The sequence below is a fragment of the Brassica rapa genome, chromosome A10, assembly GCF_000309985.2.
Source record: "Brassica rapa cultivar Chiifu-401-42 chromosome A10, CAAS_Brap_v3.01, whole genome shotgun sequence".
In the NCBI taxonomy this organism is placed as follows: Eukaryota; Viridiplantae; Streptophyta; class Magnoliopsida; order Brassicales; family Brassicaceae; genus Brassica; species Brassica rapa.
The window spans coordinates 19,879,306-19,893,442 of record NC_024804.2 but is presented as its reverse complement, the minus strand read 5'-3'; the positions used below and the strand labels follow the sequence as shown (position 1 = coordinate 19,893,442).

General features: G+C 35.7%; 1 protein-coding gene across 1 annotated transcript; it reads right to left on the bottom strand.

Annotated features, from left to right (window-relative positions):
• Positions 1 to 12,424: 12,424 nt before the first annotated feature.
• On the bottom strand, positions 12,425 to 14,137 carry LOC117129340. The gene has a single exon (XM_033282948.1). It carries the CDS (start codon positions 14,135 to 14,137, stop codon positions 12,425 to 12,427), a length of 1,713 nt encoding a protein of 570 aa, XP_033138839.1.

The following is a 14,137-nucleotide window of genomic DNA, read 5'->3' as shown; positions in this document are numbered from 1 at the left end:
TTTAGTCGCTATAGATAGAAATTGTGACTGATCATCATTTTAAATTGTCCCTCATCAATTTGTACGTATAAATAGAGTAAATGCATTCGAACGAAAGACTTTGGAATACGGTAGGTGCAATGCGGCCGAGATGTATATAAGAAAGAAGAGCATAAATAATGTATTGCGTGCTATTTTTGTTTTGATGACTTTATGTCAGTTAATAAAAACGATGAGATGAAAACAATTGAACATCAAAATAGGAGAAAATGGTGAATCATGCTTGAGCCCTATGTCTATTTTATAATTGTACCGATCAGATGTTGTAAATCAAAGATTAGACAAATTCCAATCTAAACATCCATTATATGCTTAAAGTTAATTTTGCGAGAAAAAAAGCAGTTTTTATCAGTACAAAATGGATTATCAGTTATACCTTACAAATTCACAACTTATTATAAAAACAAGTACAAATAAACCCTCCAACAAATAATACAACATAGATACATCAGGAAAATTCAGAAATCGCTTCCAAGCTACACAAAGGAAACAATATCACCATCAACTGTTGACTTACATTTTCTTATGAATTGGGCTTAAATGTCCAGTGTTGATCCGAGCCGTACATTTTCATCTTTCTATAAAAAACTTCATTATATTTTTGGCTTGTTAAGGCACAACAACCACTTACACCAATTTTCACACAAGTTATGATCAATTACAAATTATAAAAAATAACACAAATATCTACAAATTTAGGAGAATGAACATTATTTAAAAATAAATACAACATCAAATAAATTCAACCATGTAAACTATTCTGCCTATACAACACGAACCACAGAAAAATAGCACAATTCATCACCTTACCTCAACCTTATTACAATACAAACCTTTAGAATCAATGACAACAATGAAACACAAACTTCGCAAACACGACATCACTTCGAGAGGGCAATAATTACATCAACAACCCCAAGCGCGGGAGCTACACCCCTGGTAAATAAAGTACTCCAGCCAATTCATAAATACCCAAAATATTTTCTAGCATATTTCATCCATATTTCTACAATTTTGTAAATGGTGTGGGATATGTACAATTTTAATTTCTCCACTATACCACCAATGACAAAACATTTAAAAAAAATCCAAACAAAAAAAGGACTATACCACCAAACATAATATATATAACTTTTTATAACCAACCATAACTTATTATCATTCACCTAAAGTTCTCTCAAACCTCAAATACGTATAACTTTTTCTTCCGCACTAGCTTTATATCACCTTCTGTCTTCACTTTGTCTCTTTAAAGTCACGAGGCAACCAAAGGTTGCACATCTACATGTTAATATACATCATAAAGCGACAAATATTCGCTTACATATTAAAAAATATTACATAGACGTAGACTCGTTTCTAATTTTTTTTTTAATTCGGATTAGTTTATCGTCATTTTTAATCTCATTCGCCAAGACTATAAAGTATAACATTTTCAAAATTGAAAATGGTGTAATTTTGATGCTCAAATCGGAAAGTGGTATAATATCCAACAATTTTTAGACCTCATTGTAGTGAAAAACTAGTGTCTCATTATACAAAATCTTGATGATTTCTTGTCTCAATCAGAGCTGGCCTTGGCTGAAGCCAATGAAGCATGGGCTTCTAGCTTTCATATTATTAACTATAGTATCGGCCACAAAATAAATGTGAGTGACTTTAGTCCGGTGGTTAAATGTCTTCCATCTTACATAAGAGGTGAAAGGTTCAAACCCAACGAGCCACATTATTTTTTTTTAGCTTGTAGCCTCAACAAAACAAGGATCGGCTCTGGTCTCAATACTGGTCGGGACGGTTTCAAGTTAGCAAATTGTTACTTTAGTTGATTGTTGTCGTAGCGAGAGAGCTGACAATATCTCAGTTGGTCGATAATGCTTCCTCTTACACCGGCTAAATCCGGTTCAATTCTTATTCATGCAGCTATTTATAAAATTATTGTTTTTTGTCCGGTCCTTAAGTCCAATATTGTTTTTATTGGATCTAAATTAGTTTTTGTTTGGATTCAAATTAGGTTTTGATTTTTTGGACCTTGTAGCAGTTCCTACTGCATAACTCTGATGATTTTATAAAAGTTGCGTTCCAAAAAAGAAAGAACACTTACCTTTTGTTTTATTTATATGGGCTTCTAAATCCACAATGTAATACAAATTAGTTTTTAAATAAAATATACAAGTTTAAATTATTAACACTTTTACATATTACAGATTTCCTTTAATTTTCTTTTGAAAACATGCTAAAATACAAAATTCATATAATAAACATTTTAATTATATTATCAATTTTAGTAATTAATTATTTTAATATTAAATAATTAATTATTTTTAACTGAATAATTAATTATAATAATCATTTTTAATTTTTGACTCGCTTAAAACAAGTTTCCATTTACTAAGAATTTTTTTTGTTAGATTGACATTTTTCTTAACTAAAGACGTGTTGTGTGTAATTTTCTCTATTAAAAAAGAAGTACCATTTTTATCTACCATAAAAAAGTCATACTAGCCTTATTTATGTCCATTTCATTAATTACATTTATTTAATTATTTATATTAATATATTCAATATATAAAGATATTAATAATAAATCAATTTTAACTGTAAATTTAAATTTTATTTTTAGTTATAACAAAATGTTGAGAAAAAATCTAACAAAATCTTTCTAAAAATTTTAAAATATTTTATTAAAAGTAATACCATTGATTAATTTCGTAATTAATAATATATACTATTATACATTAATTTAAATAAATTTTTATTATGAAACAAAATAAAATAAAAGTGTATGCTATTTTAAATTTTATAATTATATTTTATATCTTCTTTATTAAAAGAAATACCATAAAAAAATCATACTAGGTCTATTTCATCAATTACATCTATTTAACTATTTAAGTTAATCTATTTAATATATAACATTTCTAAAAAATCTTATAAATTATATAGATATTAATAAATAAATTTTAACTGTAAATTTAAATTTTATTTTTACTTATAACAAAATATGTTAAAAAACCTAACAAAATCTTAATAAAATTTTAAAATATTTTTAAATTAATGCAGCGATTGATTTCATAATTAGTAATATAGTATTATTATAATTTATTTACTTATAAAATCCCACAATATACTAAAATAAATAACATAGAAATATAAATTATGCTAAGAAAATATCAGTTTTATAGTATAACTAAATAAAATTTTAAAATATATTGTATTCAGTCTGTAAAAATTAGAAAAAATGAAGGAGATTCTCATTTTTTTATTTCATACTATGAATTTATTTTACCAAACTCGAAAATATATTAATATATAATAACAATTAATAATAAAGTAAAATATATAAAACAAATCATTATACATTAATAATATCGAATAAGAAACATAACCAATAACATTATAGCTTTATACAATATATAATACTAAAATGTAAATATCTTTTAAAGTTTCGCGATGGTATCTGTTATATATTTATTAAATGAAAATCTATCCGCACGGATGTGCGGGTAAAAAATCTAGTAAAGATTGTTACGAAAGCAAACACAAAACCTTAACCACTGAATGTATGGTATATTTAAATGAAGTAATGATAGAAATTGGTGCAAATTCTAACATCATTACAGCCCACTTTGTTTTCTCGCTCCTTGCTGGCGAAGAAGCGGCATACAGTCCAGTCCAGCACCTTAGGAACTGAACCGTCTAATAGGACATTGCCTATATGATATATAGTTTGATTAAAAGTTAAAATAAAGCAATTGCTATAGCCTATATGCATAACCATTTTTTTATTTAAATACAAGTTTCTTTCCTTATGTATTCCGTAAAAGGAATAAGATGTAATATCCAACCATAATCGTATTAGTCGTTTGACTCTTTTATACATCACAAAGGTGTTTAAATTTCACATTAGTTGGTTGCCCGCATATGATGCGGTTACTTTTATCGATAATTTTTAGATTTGATAATATAATATTTATTAATTCACAAATTATTATGCATAGTGAATAATAGACGTGTATATGATATTTTAAAATTTCTAATTGTATTCTTAAATTTATTCAATAAATTCATATGCATTCGAGCTTAGCTACTACTTACTTACAGGATGAGATTTACGAATTCTAAAGATGATCGTGCAAGGCACAAGCCATCGCCTGGTTTAATATGTAAGCGAATATTTGTCGCTTTATATATTTTTAAAATTTTAATTTTAATTTTTATATTTGTATTTTTATAATTATATTTGTATTAGGCATGAGCATCTTGATCCTCAGACCTTTGGGTCTTGAAAATTTGAACCCATATATGTATTTATAATGTTTTGGGTCAATTCTGAATCAGTCTTGTCAGATTCGGATCGGTTTGGAATGATAATTTTAATACCGATAAAATATTTTGAATTTTGGATATATTTTGGTTCGGGTTGGTTCAGGTATTAAGATCCAAAAAGACCTAAATTACTTAAACTGGATCTAAAAACTGGAAAATACCCGAAAACCCTAAAAATATCCAAAGAATTGCAAAAATACCAGAAAATTTACCCAAAATTAGATCCAAAAACCTTAAAGATATCTGAAATTTTAGTTGATTACCCAAATTATATTTTATGAATATCTAAAATTTTACCTAAAACCTGAAATTATACCCAAAAATCAGAATCCCAAACTTAAAAAACATCTGAAATACCAAAAAAATATCCAATCACCTAAATAAACTTAATATATACAATAATTTTTGGATTTGTTGGGTACCCGATCGGGTCTCGGGTACACTCAGACCCGAACAGAGACCCGCAAGTCTAAAAAAGAACCAATAGGCATTTTAGCATGGACCCGAACCTGTATTTTTGAGTCGGTTCCGGTTTGAGTCTTTGGATCCAGATAAATTGTCTACGTTAATTTGTTTTTCTTTATATCATATTTGTATAAAATATTTTTTTAATTAATAATAATTGGTTTTGATAATTGTATTGAATTTGTGATGTTGCATAATTACACGCTTGTAACATAACCATTTTACACATTAATTTTACACTTATTACTAAACAGTTATTAATTTTTTTAATAATAAAGTATAATTACAATTTTGTTTAGTAATTCAATAGTATAAATAGATAAAATATTTTCATTAAATTTTACATGATATGATTTCATATATAGTGATAGTAATGTCATAAAAGTTTTGTATGTTTTTGTGTCTTTACCATTGCATTAAGTTCAAGGTGACAAAAAGTGTATAAATAGTAAAAGTTTTTTTGGGACAACTGCAATAGAAAAACTTAAATCTTTGGAAATTAAAAATTGAACTTAGCCAATAAGATTTGATCACTAAAGGACTGTAAGTTCTATTAACGTAAATAATGTTGGGCCCCACATAATGGGTAGTTTTTTTTTTTGTCTCGTTAATTATGCTATTACAAATTATGAGAAATATTACATAGATGATATTACAGCCGACAATTCTACCTGCCTTATGAAGATTTACGCCTGACTGCATCACACTGAGTAGCCCTATGAGATCCATTCCTGACGGTACTCCTTGCGCCATGCTTAAGATCTCTTGTAAACATTTTCTCTAATTTTCTGCATAATTCGCCTTCTCCGGGAATTGAAGCCCATACCTCTTCCTGTAGAAATTGCGTTGTCTAGGGTTTGAACCCCAGACCTGGGTGTATAAGCCTTTAAACCTTGACCACTAGGCCACGGTGCTTCTACGACACAATGTAATATATTTAGATAATTAATTAGAAGTTATTATAAAATAAATTGGACATAACCTTTATCAATAGGTCATGTTTCTAATTTAATAGTATTGATATTACTCCTATAACACAATTGTATCACTATATTTAAAAAGTTTTTTAGTTAATATTACTCCTAGTCCTATGACACAATGTAACATCCCTTATATATTAAAAGGAGAAGCGTTGTAATAAATACATTCACACTATAATAAACACATAACAGTGATATCATCACAATAATTTGATAATAAGTATGTTAATGCGTTTACACTATATTCATAAATGTGTTCACACTATATATTTTCTATTTTTTAATATAAATGTCACATGAATGGTTCAAATAAAACTTTTGATTTTTCGGTTTGAATCAATACAAATAACGAATCAAAAGCTAAACTATATATATATATATATTATTTTTATTGTTTTCGGATAAAGTTGAGAAAAATATTTATAAATTTTGATTCTTTTGATTTGAACCAAAAAAATATTAATTTAAAATAATAGTTATATTTTAGGAGATTAAAAAACAAAAGTAACTTAAAACCGAACCGATATACAGACTAAACATATTTAATGTGTTTTTATTAAAAATAGTGAAACTAATAGTCACATCCCGCATAAGACGCGGGTTATTACCTAGTTGAATGTTTTGTTTCTTTCCAAAATCAAATGTTTTGTTTCTTTCCAAAATCAAATGTAACGGTTATTTACTATGAGTTATTTTTGGGTTCACCCCCTAGGGTGAATCACTAAGTTCACCAACCAATAAGATTTTATTATTTCAAATTCAATATATTTTTTAAAGTAAAAAAAATATTGTCAAGTTATATTATGTTTTTAAAATAAAAAGTTAAGAAAAAATAGTAGTTGCAGAAAAAAAAAATTAAAATTTTGTTTTTAACATCATCAGCAAAAACTAAACCGTAAATTCTAATCCCTAACCTCTAAATTTGAAATCCTAAATCCTTGTGTAAACCGTTAGATAAATCATAAACTTTAAATCAAAAACACTAAACACTGAAACCCTAAACCCTAAATACGATACCCTTGAGTGTTTTAGTGTTTAGTGTTTTTGATTTAGAGTTTAAGATTTATCCAAGGGTTTAGGGTTTACCCAAGTGTTTAGGTTTTAGGGATTAAGATTTAGGGTTTAGTTATTTTTATAATGTTAAAAATATTTTTTTTTTAATTATTATTATTTTTTATTTATTTCTTTTTACCTTTTTATTTTAAAAACATAATATAATTTGACAATATTTTGTTTTATTTTTAAAATATATCGAATTTGAAATAATGAAATTCTATTAATTGGTGAATCTAGAGGTTCACCCTATAAATTGAACCCAAGAATAACTCATTTACTATTGTCTATTTAAAAAAATACATACCGAGTTTCTAGTTTTTTTGAAGAATTTATTGCCAATTAAATTAAGGCATACGATAGTAAAAAATAAATAAATAAAGGCATACGATACACTTTGGAAAAATGTTGAGTGGGCACAAAAAGATACATGTGAGAACTGATGATTCGTTTGGCAAATTAAAGAAACCGTAGATGTCGACATGAGTGTTTTTGCTTTCTCTTTATATTTGATGACAACCACAATCACGAGAGCCATTTTTTTTTTTGCAAAAGCACAATCACGAGAGCCATTTACAAGACGTTTCATATATTTCCCTAGACTCTGGATGAGTACTTTCCACTTTATGTCACGATTATGTTTACCATTTCCAGTGTTATTTATAGATTTCTCTGAATGATTTTAATTTGGAGTGTAGTGTTCCCATCGATTTTTAATGTTTCCTTATGTTGAATCAAATCTCTAGAGATGTATTAGAGCATAAATATGAGTATATTTTCTGAGGATCTGATGTCATAGTTACAAATTTTTTATTTGTAACTAATAACTGTTGAAGAAGTTGATTAAAACTTGCTTTCATTCAATTTTAATGATCCCAAATTTAGATGTTTTTGAAAAATAACATCACTATATGCAGGCACGTTTCAGTCTTACTCTATGAACGTGTAGATCTAATCGCCAATGAAAAAAAGAAAATGATGAAACCAAATGTTAAGCGATGTATAGAAGAATACTCATATAGATGTGCAACCTTTGGTTGCCTCATGACCTTAAGAGACAAAGTGAAGACAAAATGTGTATTGGTGGTGATCTAAAGCTTGTGTGAGAGAACTAGTTATATGTATTCGAGTTCTGAGAGAATTTATGTGAACGAAAGCTGACATTTGCTACAACTCTTCTGCTTGTCTGCCTTCACAGGCTTATGCATTTTCACTAATGAACAAGCACAATCAAAGTGGCGAATTTTTTTAATGATTTTGAAGAATGAGTTTGGATCACAAATGAAACAAGATTAAGCTGTACAAGTTAGCACCAGTGTAGAAACTCAAATGTGGTTTCGGTAATACTTCACCCGTGTGCTAGAATGCTAGTTCGCGAATCCAGTGGACCAGCACTTTAAGAAAAGTATCCACTAATTTTTGGGTTTTTTTTATGGCAAAACACTAATTAGCTGGTTGATTGAGATTGTAAGAGGTTTTACTTTTTTTTTTTTTTTTTTTTTTTTGAACACAACCAAACCATATATTAAACTTGCAGCCCAACTAAGAGTAGCTGGTGGTAGCCAAATACAATGCTGATTTAGCGAGTGAATCAGCTAAGGAGTTTAAGTTTCTAGAGACATAAGAAAACGCAATACAATCAAAGGAAAGGGATAGATGCTCGATGTCCCGGGAGATTCCGTAGAGATCCTTCGGGTGATTCTTCGAGTTGATAAGAGCAACAAGTGCTTGACAATCTGTTTTAATCCAGATTCTTGTGAAACCAGCCTCTAGGGCATTGAGAAGAGCCGACCTGATAGCTAGCGCCTCCGCTACCAAGGCTGAAGATGTATTCTCAAAAGACGTTGTTCCCTGGTGCAGTTGGTCGTTCTGCTGTGATAAGAAGATCCAGCCACATCCTGCTCTAGATGAGGTAGCATGCCAAGCTGCATCAGTAAAACAGAGAATACTTGCGGGGTCTATGGGTTGGATCGGAGCATGTGTTAGTACATTCCGCTGCGGTAGGATGGATGCTTGAGCTTGGTGCCATTCTCTTGCGTTTCGAATGGCCTTAGTGAGGATCTCCACAGGCGTCGAATCTCTGTTCTCGAAGATGTAGAGGTTTCTTGCTGTCCATATGCCCCAAACGATCCATGGAAAGATGTCTCCGGCCAGTCCCCACGGTGGTAGCATGATACCTGAGACCGACGCCAAGAGAGCTGCACTAAAGGAGTCACAGTTTGCAGGGTTGAAATTTGAGGACCAAATCGTGTTACTCCATATATGTCTCGTACGGGGGCAGTGGAGGAAGATGTGTTCTGCAGTTTCTAACTCACCGCAATACCTGCATTGCACATTAGCCATGAGGCCGCGCTTTGCCAGGTTCTCTCCTAGGGCCAAGGCCCCTTGGACTACCTTCCATAAGAACAACTGTAGTTTTGGCGAGGTCTTGCGATTCCAAATTGCTTTAAAGGTCCGCTGGTTTTCAACTGTTGCATCTGCTTCCGCTGCTGTTGCTGCATAATAGCCAGACTTGGCTGAGTACACTCCTGATTTGGAAGCCAACCACATATAGGAATCAGTCGCCCCTGTGACACTCGGTTTGATGCGCAATATCTCTGGTACGTGTTGGGGAAGGATGTCCATTACTTTTGGTAGATTCCATTCCAAAGTTCCTCTGCAAAGGAGGTCTGCGACGTAAAGATCTTGGTGTTGCTCCTGCATAGGGCCAACTGGTCTCACCGGTTTGTCCATACTTAGCCAAGGGTCTTTCCACACCCGTGTAGTTTCTCCATCTCCAATGGCTATGCTCAGATTGGTTACAAGCAGATCTCTCCCCACCAGGATCCCTCTCCATCCATGTGAGGCAGTCTTCGGTGCATCTACTTGTAGGAAGGGGGCTTTACTACAATATTTACCTCGTAAAACTCTTGACAATAAGCACTCCGGCTTCGTGATGATCCTCCAGGCCTGCTTCGCTAGCAGGGCCTTGTTAAAGGCTTGGATGTCTCTGATCCCTAAACCTCCCAGTGCCTTTGGGGCGGTAATTCTATCCCAAGCTACCCAACACATCTTTTTCTTCTCCGGAGACGAGTCCCACCAGAATCTCGTAAGAGCGGACTGAATTCGAGTACACAAGCTTACTGGTAGGAGAAAGCAAGACATGGCAAAGGACGGCATTGCAGTAAGTACCGCCTTTAACATAACAAGTTTACCCGCACTCGAGAGGTGTTTAGATGCCCAACTCGCGCCTTTGATCTTGATCCGGTCCACTATACTTGTGAACAGATCTTTCTTTCGTCGACCGAAATGTTCCGGGAGTCCTAAGTATTTTCCTACTCCGCCTTCTTGTGCAATCCCGAGGTGTGATTTAACACGTTCCCGTATTACCTGCGGGGTCTTTGCTGAGAAGGAGATCGAAGATTTATCAGTGTTGATTAGCTGACCGGAGGATGTTTTATACTGTTGTAGAATCTTCATCAATGAAGCGCAGCTCTGCTCCTCCGTGTCCATGAAAAACATGGTGTCGTCAGCGAATAAAAGATGGTTCAATTGCGGAGCCGAAGTGGCCACTTTCAGACCCGAGAGATGTCCACTGCCTTGAGCTCGCCTGCACAGTCCGGACAGTACCTCTCCACATAAAATGAATATATATGGAGATAGAGGGTCTCCTTGCCGGATTCCACGTGATGGGATCACCTTTCCATGTACTGAATCGTTGACAAGGAAAGAGTACGAGACGGAACTCACACACTGCATAATCAAGTTCACAAAGGTGCTTGCGAACCCAAACCTTTCTAGGACTGTTTCAATGAAGTGCCATTCAAGTCTATCGTAGGCTTTACTCATGTCAGTCTTTACTGCCATGGAGCAATGAACTTCCGCCTCCGACGTCTTAAGTGTATGGAGGATCTCATGGGTGATGAGTATATTGTCGGATATAGCTCTCCCGGGTACGAATGCCGACTGTGTCTCTGAGATGATATCTTGGAGTATAGGCTTGAGTCTGAGAGAGAGAATCTTTGTGATGATCTTGTACGAGACGTTGCACAGGGCTATTGGGCGGTACTCGGACACCAATTTAGCCCCTGTGACTTTAGGTATCAACCGAACATGCGTAGAGTTTGAAGCAGGCAACATATATCCGGTTCTGAAGAAGCTTTGTATCTCCGAAATCAAGGCAGGTCCGATTGTGCTCCAGTTGGAGTGGAAAAAGCTGGCTGAGAAGCCATCCGGGCCTGGTGCTTTATCCGGATGAATGAGGAACAAGGCGTTTTTAATCTCAGGTCCCTCAGGTATCGATGTGATTCTATCATTTGTTGAGGCAGAGATGCATGGAGTGATGGCTGATGCAACAATTGCTCTTGACTCTGTAGATATTTCGCTTGTAATGACGGATGAGTAAATATCAGAGAAGTAGAGGCTAATCTGGCTAGCAATTTGATCTTCTTCATAGTATGCTGTACCATCTTGATCTTCTATTACCGTCATACGGTTTCGAGCTTGTCGTCCTTTAGCTATAGCGTGGAAATAGCCCGAATTCTTGTCCCCTAATGATAGCCACATAACTCTGCTCCGCTGTCGCCAAAAATCTTCCTCTGCTTTGTAGGCCATTCTTAGCTTCACGTTGAGGGAAGCAATGAGAATCTCATCACCTTGCGGGTTAGTCAATTCTGTTTCCAGCTCTTGTTTTAGCTTGCTAATCTCCTCCTTGCTATTGAAGTATTGTTCGCGAGACCAGTCCGAGATAGCTCTTCGGCACATAGCCAGTCGGGTGTTCACCGAGGCTTCTGTATTGGAGTTCCAAATCTCGGTGATTAAGTTCCTCACATCAATGTTGTCTCGAAGTCTCCTATCATACCGGAAGAGACGCCCTTTGAGTCGTTTTGCTGAGTCGAAGACTGTGATCAGCGGTCTATGATCCGAGCTCTCAAAGTTGAGATATTGACATCTTCCAGTCGGGAATCTATCAGACCAGGCCGGATTAACCAGTGATCTATCCAGTCTACAGTAAACCATATAGTTTCGTCGTTTGCCTCTCCACGACAAGCTGTTACCCGAGTGTTTGAGGTCGAACAGATCGCAGCTAGCGAGCATGTTTCGGAAGGCTCCAAAAGTACCTTCTGCCCTTTCCGGTCCCCCTGATTTCTCGCTATTGTCGACAATTTCGTTGAAATCACCGGTTAGAAGCCATGCCTCGTTTCGTTGCAGTGATAACTCAATCAGATAGTCCCATATGTTACTTCTATGAGGTACTTCCGGTTCTCCATACACAAAGGTAACAAAGACAGTAGCTCCTTTATGAGTAATAATAGTGTCTATTACATTCTTTGAAGAAGATAAAACACGAAGGTCGATATCTTGTCTCCAATAAAGGGCAAGTCCTCCACTGTTAGGTCTCTCCGGGGGAACTAAAAAGTGTTGATCCGTATCCATGAACTCAAGTTCTTTAAGCACAAATGAATTAGGATTCTTGGTCTCCATGAGGAAGATGATATCTAGGGATGCTTGGCGTCGCAGCTCCCTAATATGCTGGACTGTCGTGGGGTTCCCCAACCCACGGCAGTTCCAGCTCAACATTGCTAAGGAAGATCGGGAGTTAGCCGAGGAAAATCCGTCTTTTTCCCCGAACTTGCCGGTATCAACACTATTGGTGGTGTAGTGGCTGATGCGGCTGATACGGCTTGTTGAGTAGTCCGTCTTGTTCCAGCACGTGCAGTTCCAGCTCGTGAGGTTACCCCCGGTGAACCTTGAAGTCGAGCTAAGTTTCTCTTCTTTGAGCCCATGCCGGAGTAGGTTTTTGGGCTTACCCTTACAGTAGTTCTCCTTTCACTAGGCTTAGGGGGGCGCCCACGTTTCCTTACTGGCCTGGCTGAGTTATCAGCTGCTGTGTCTACCTGAGCTACTGCAATTGAGGCATCTGCTATTAGTAATGTCTCAGATCGAGCCATTCCTGAAGATGTTGAAGCTTGAAGGATTCTTGTAGCTGCTTCTTCTACCTCTCCATTCATCTCACTCTGCAGAACCCGTTGCTTTCTTGCTGCACTTTCCATAGGGTCAGGGCAGTTTATGTATTGCAGTGTAGCCTCTCTAATCTCTTCCATCACCTCTTCTCTTGTAGGTTGCTCATGACTAGGTGGGAAATCTACAGCTTCCAAGTTGCGCCCAACTGATTGTCTTGGAGGCTGAAAAGGGGCACTTGGGGGGGTAACTTCATGTTCAAGTAATAGTGATTTAGCTTTCCACTGGAGAACAGGGGATCTGCGCTTGGTTTCTCCGCTACTTCCATCTCCATGTCTATCCTCCTGGTTGTTATGTCGACGCCTCGTGTATGGAGGGGAGGAGTAGTTATAGGGGTTGTTATCCTTCTGCCTTTGTGTAGTGCGGGGATTATTCTGGTAGAATGAACTTGGTGCTAGCTTGTTGCGCGGTCCCGGGGGGTGCAAAGTAGTAGAGGAGATTCTATTACCAAAGGCTCGCCCGTGTCGGTCCAAGCGTTGTTGGAACGGCTTGTTGTGACGCTCAACTGGTTCTCTTGTTTCTCTGGCTTTTGGCTGAGGGGGTGTGGAGGATCTTTGGTCCTTTAGTTGCTCTGAGACAAAGTCCTCTGTTCGGAGGGGAGCAGTAGTGGTTCTCTCTGGGCATTGGGAATGTAGATGGGAGAGACGGTAGCAGTGAGAACAATGGTTACCTAAGTTTTCATATTCCAATGAGATAATGCTTTCCTCTCCTGAATCGTAATCCATAGCTGCCTCCATTATCAGTGGTTTGAGGCCATCTACTATCACTCGAACCCGAGCTAAGGTTTTGGTTACTTCGTACGTCTCCAGTTCTCCTAGTTCGAGCCCTATGTTGCGCACCACCTTTTCGTGCCAGTAGTGAAGAGGAATGCCTCTAAGCGAGATCCAGAAAGGGATCTGGGAAGGAAACGTTTGCGAGATAACCGGTTCCCATCTTTGGATTATAATCATCCACCTGCCATATTGATAGGGTCTGTTGTGGAGGGTGTCTCTTAAGTCTTCCTCTCTGTTGAAACGGAACTGGAAGCAGCCGTTGCCTAGGTCTGAGCCTGAAGAAACGTCCAAGTTCCATTTTCTCGCAAGGTAAGGTAGAACAGCACTCATCCTTTGTTCCCTTGTATTTGTCAATCGTCCCACCAAGGTCAGAGAGTTCTCCTTGATTAGGTCTGTAGGATCAAAGTCGGGAGCTCGCATGCGGAGTCGTGGTGGTCCTAGAGATGGAGGGTTACTAGCAAGGGCTTTACCCTTTTCTGCTGCCGTATATCTTGTTGTCAT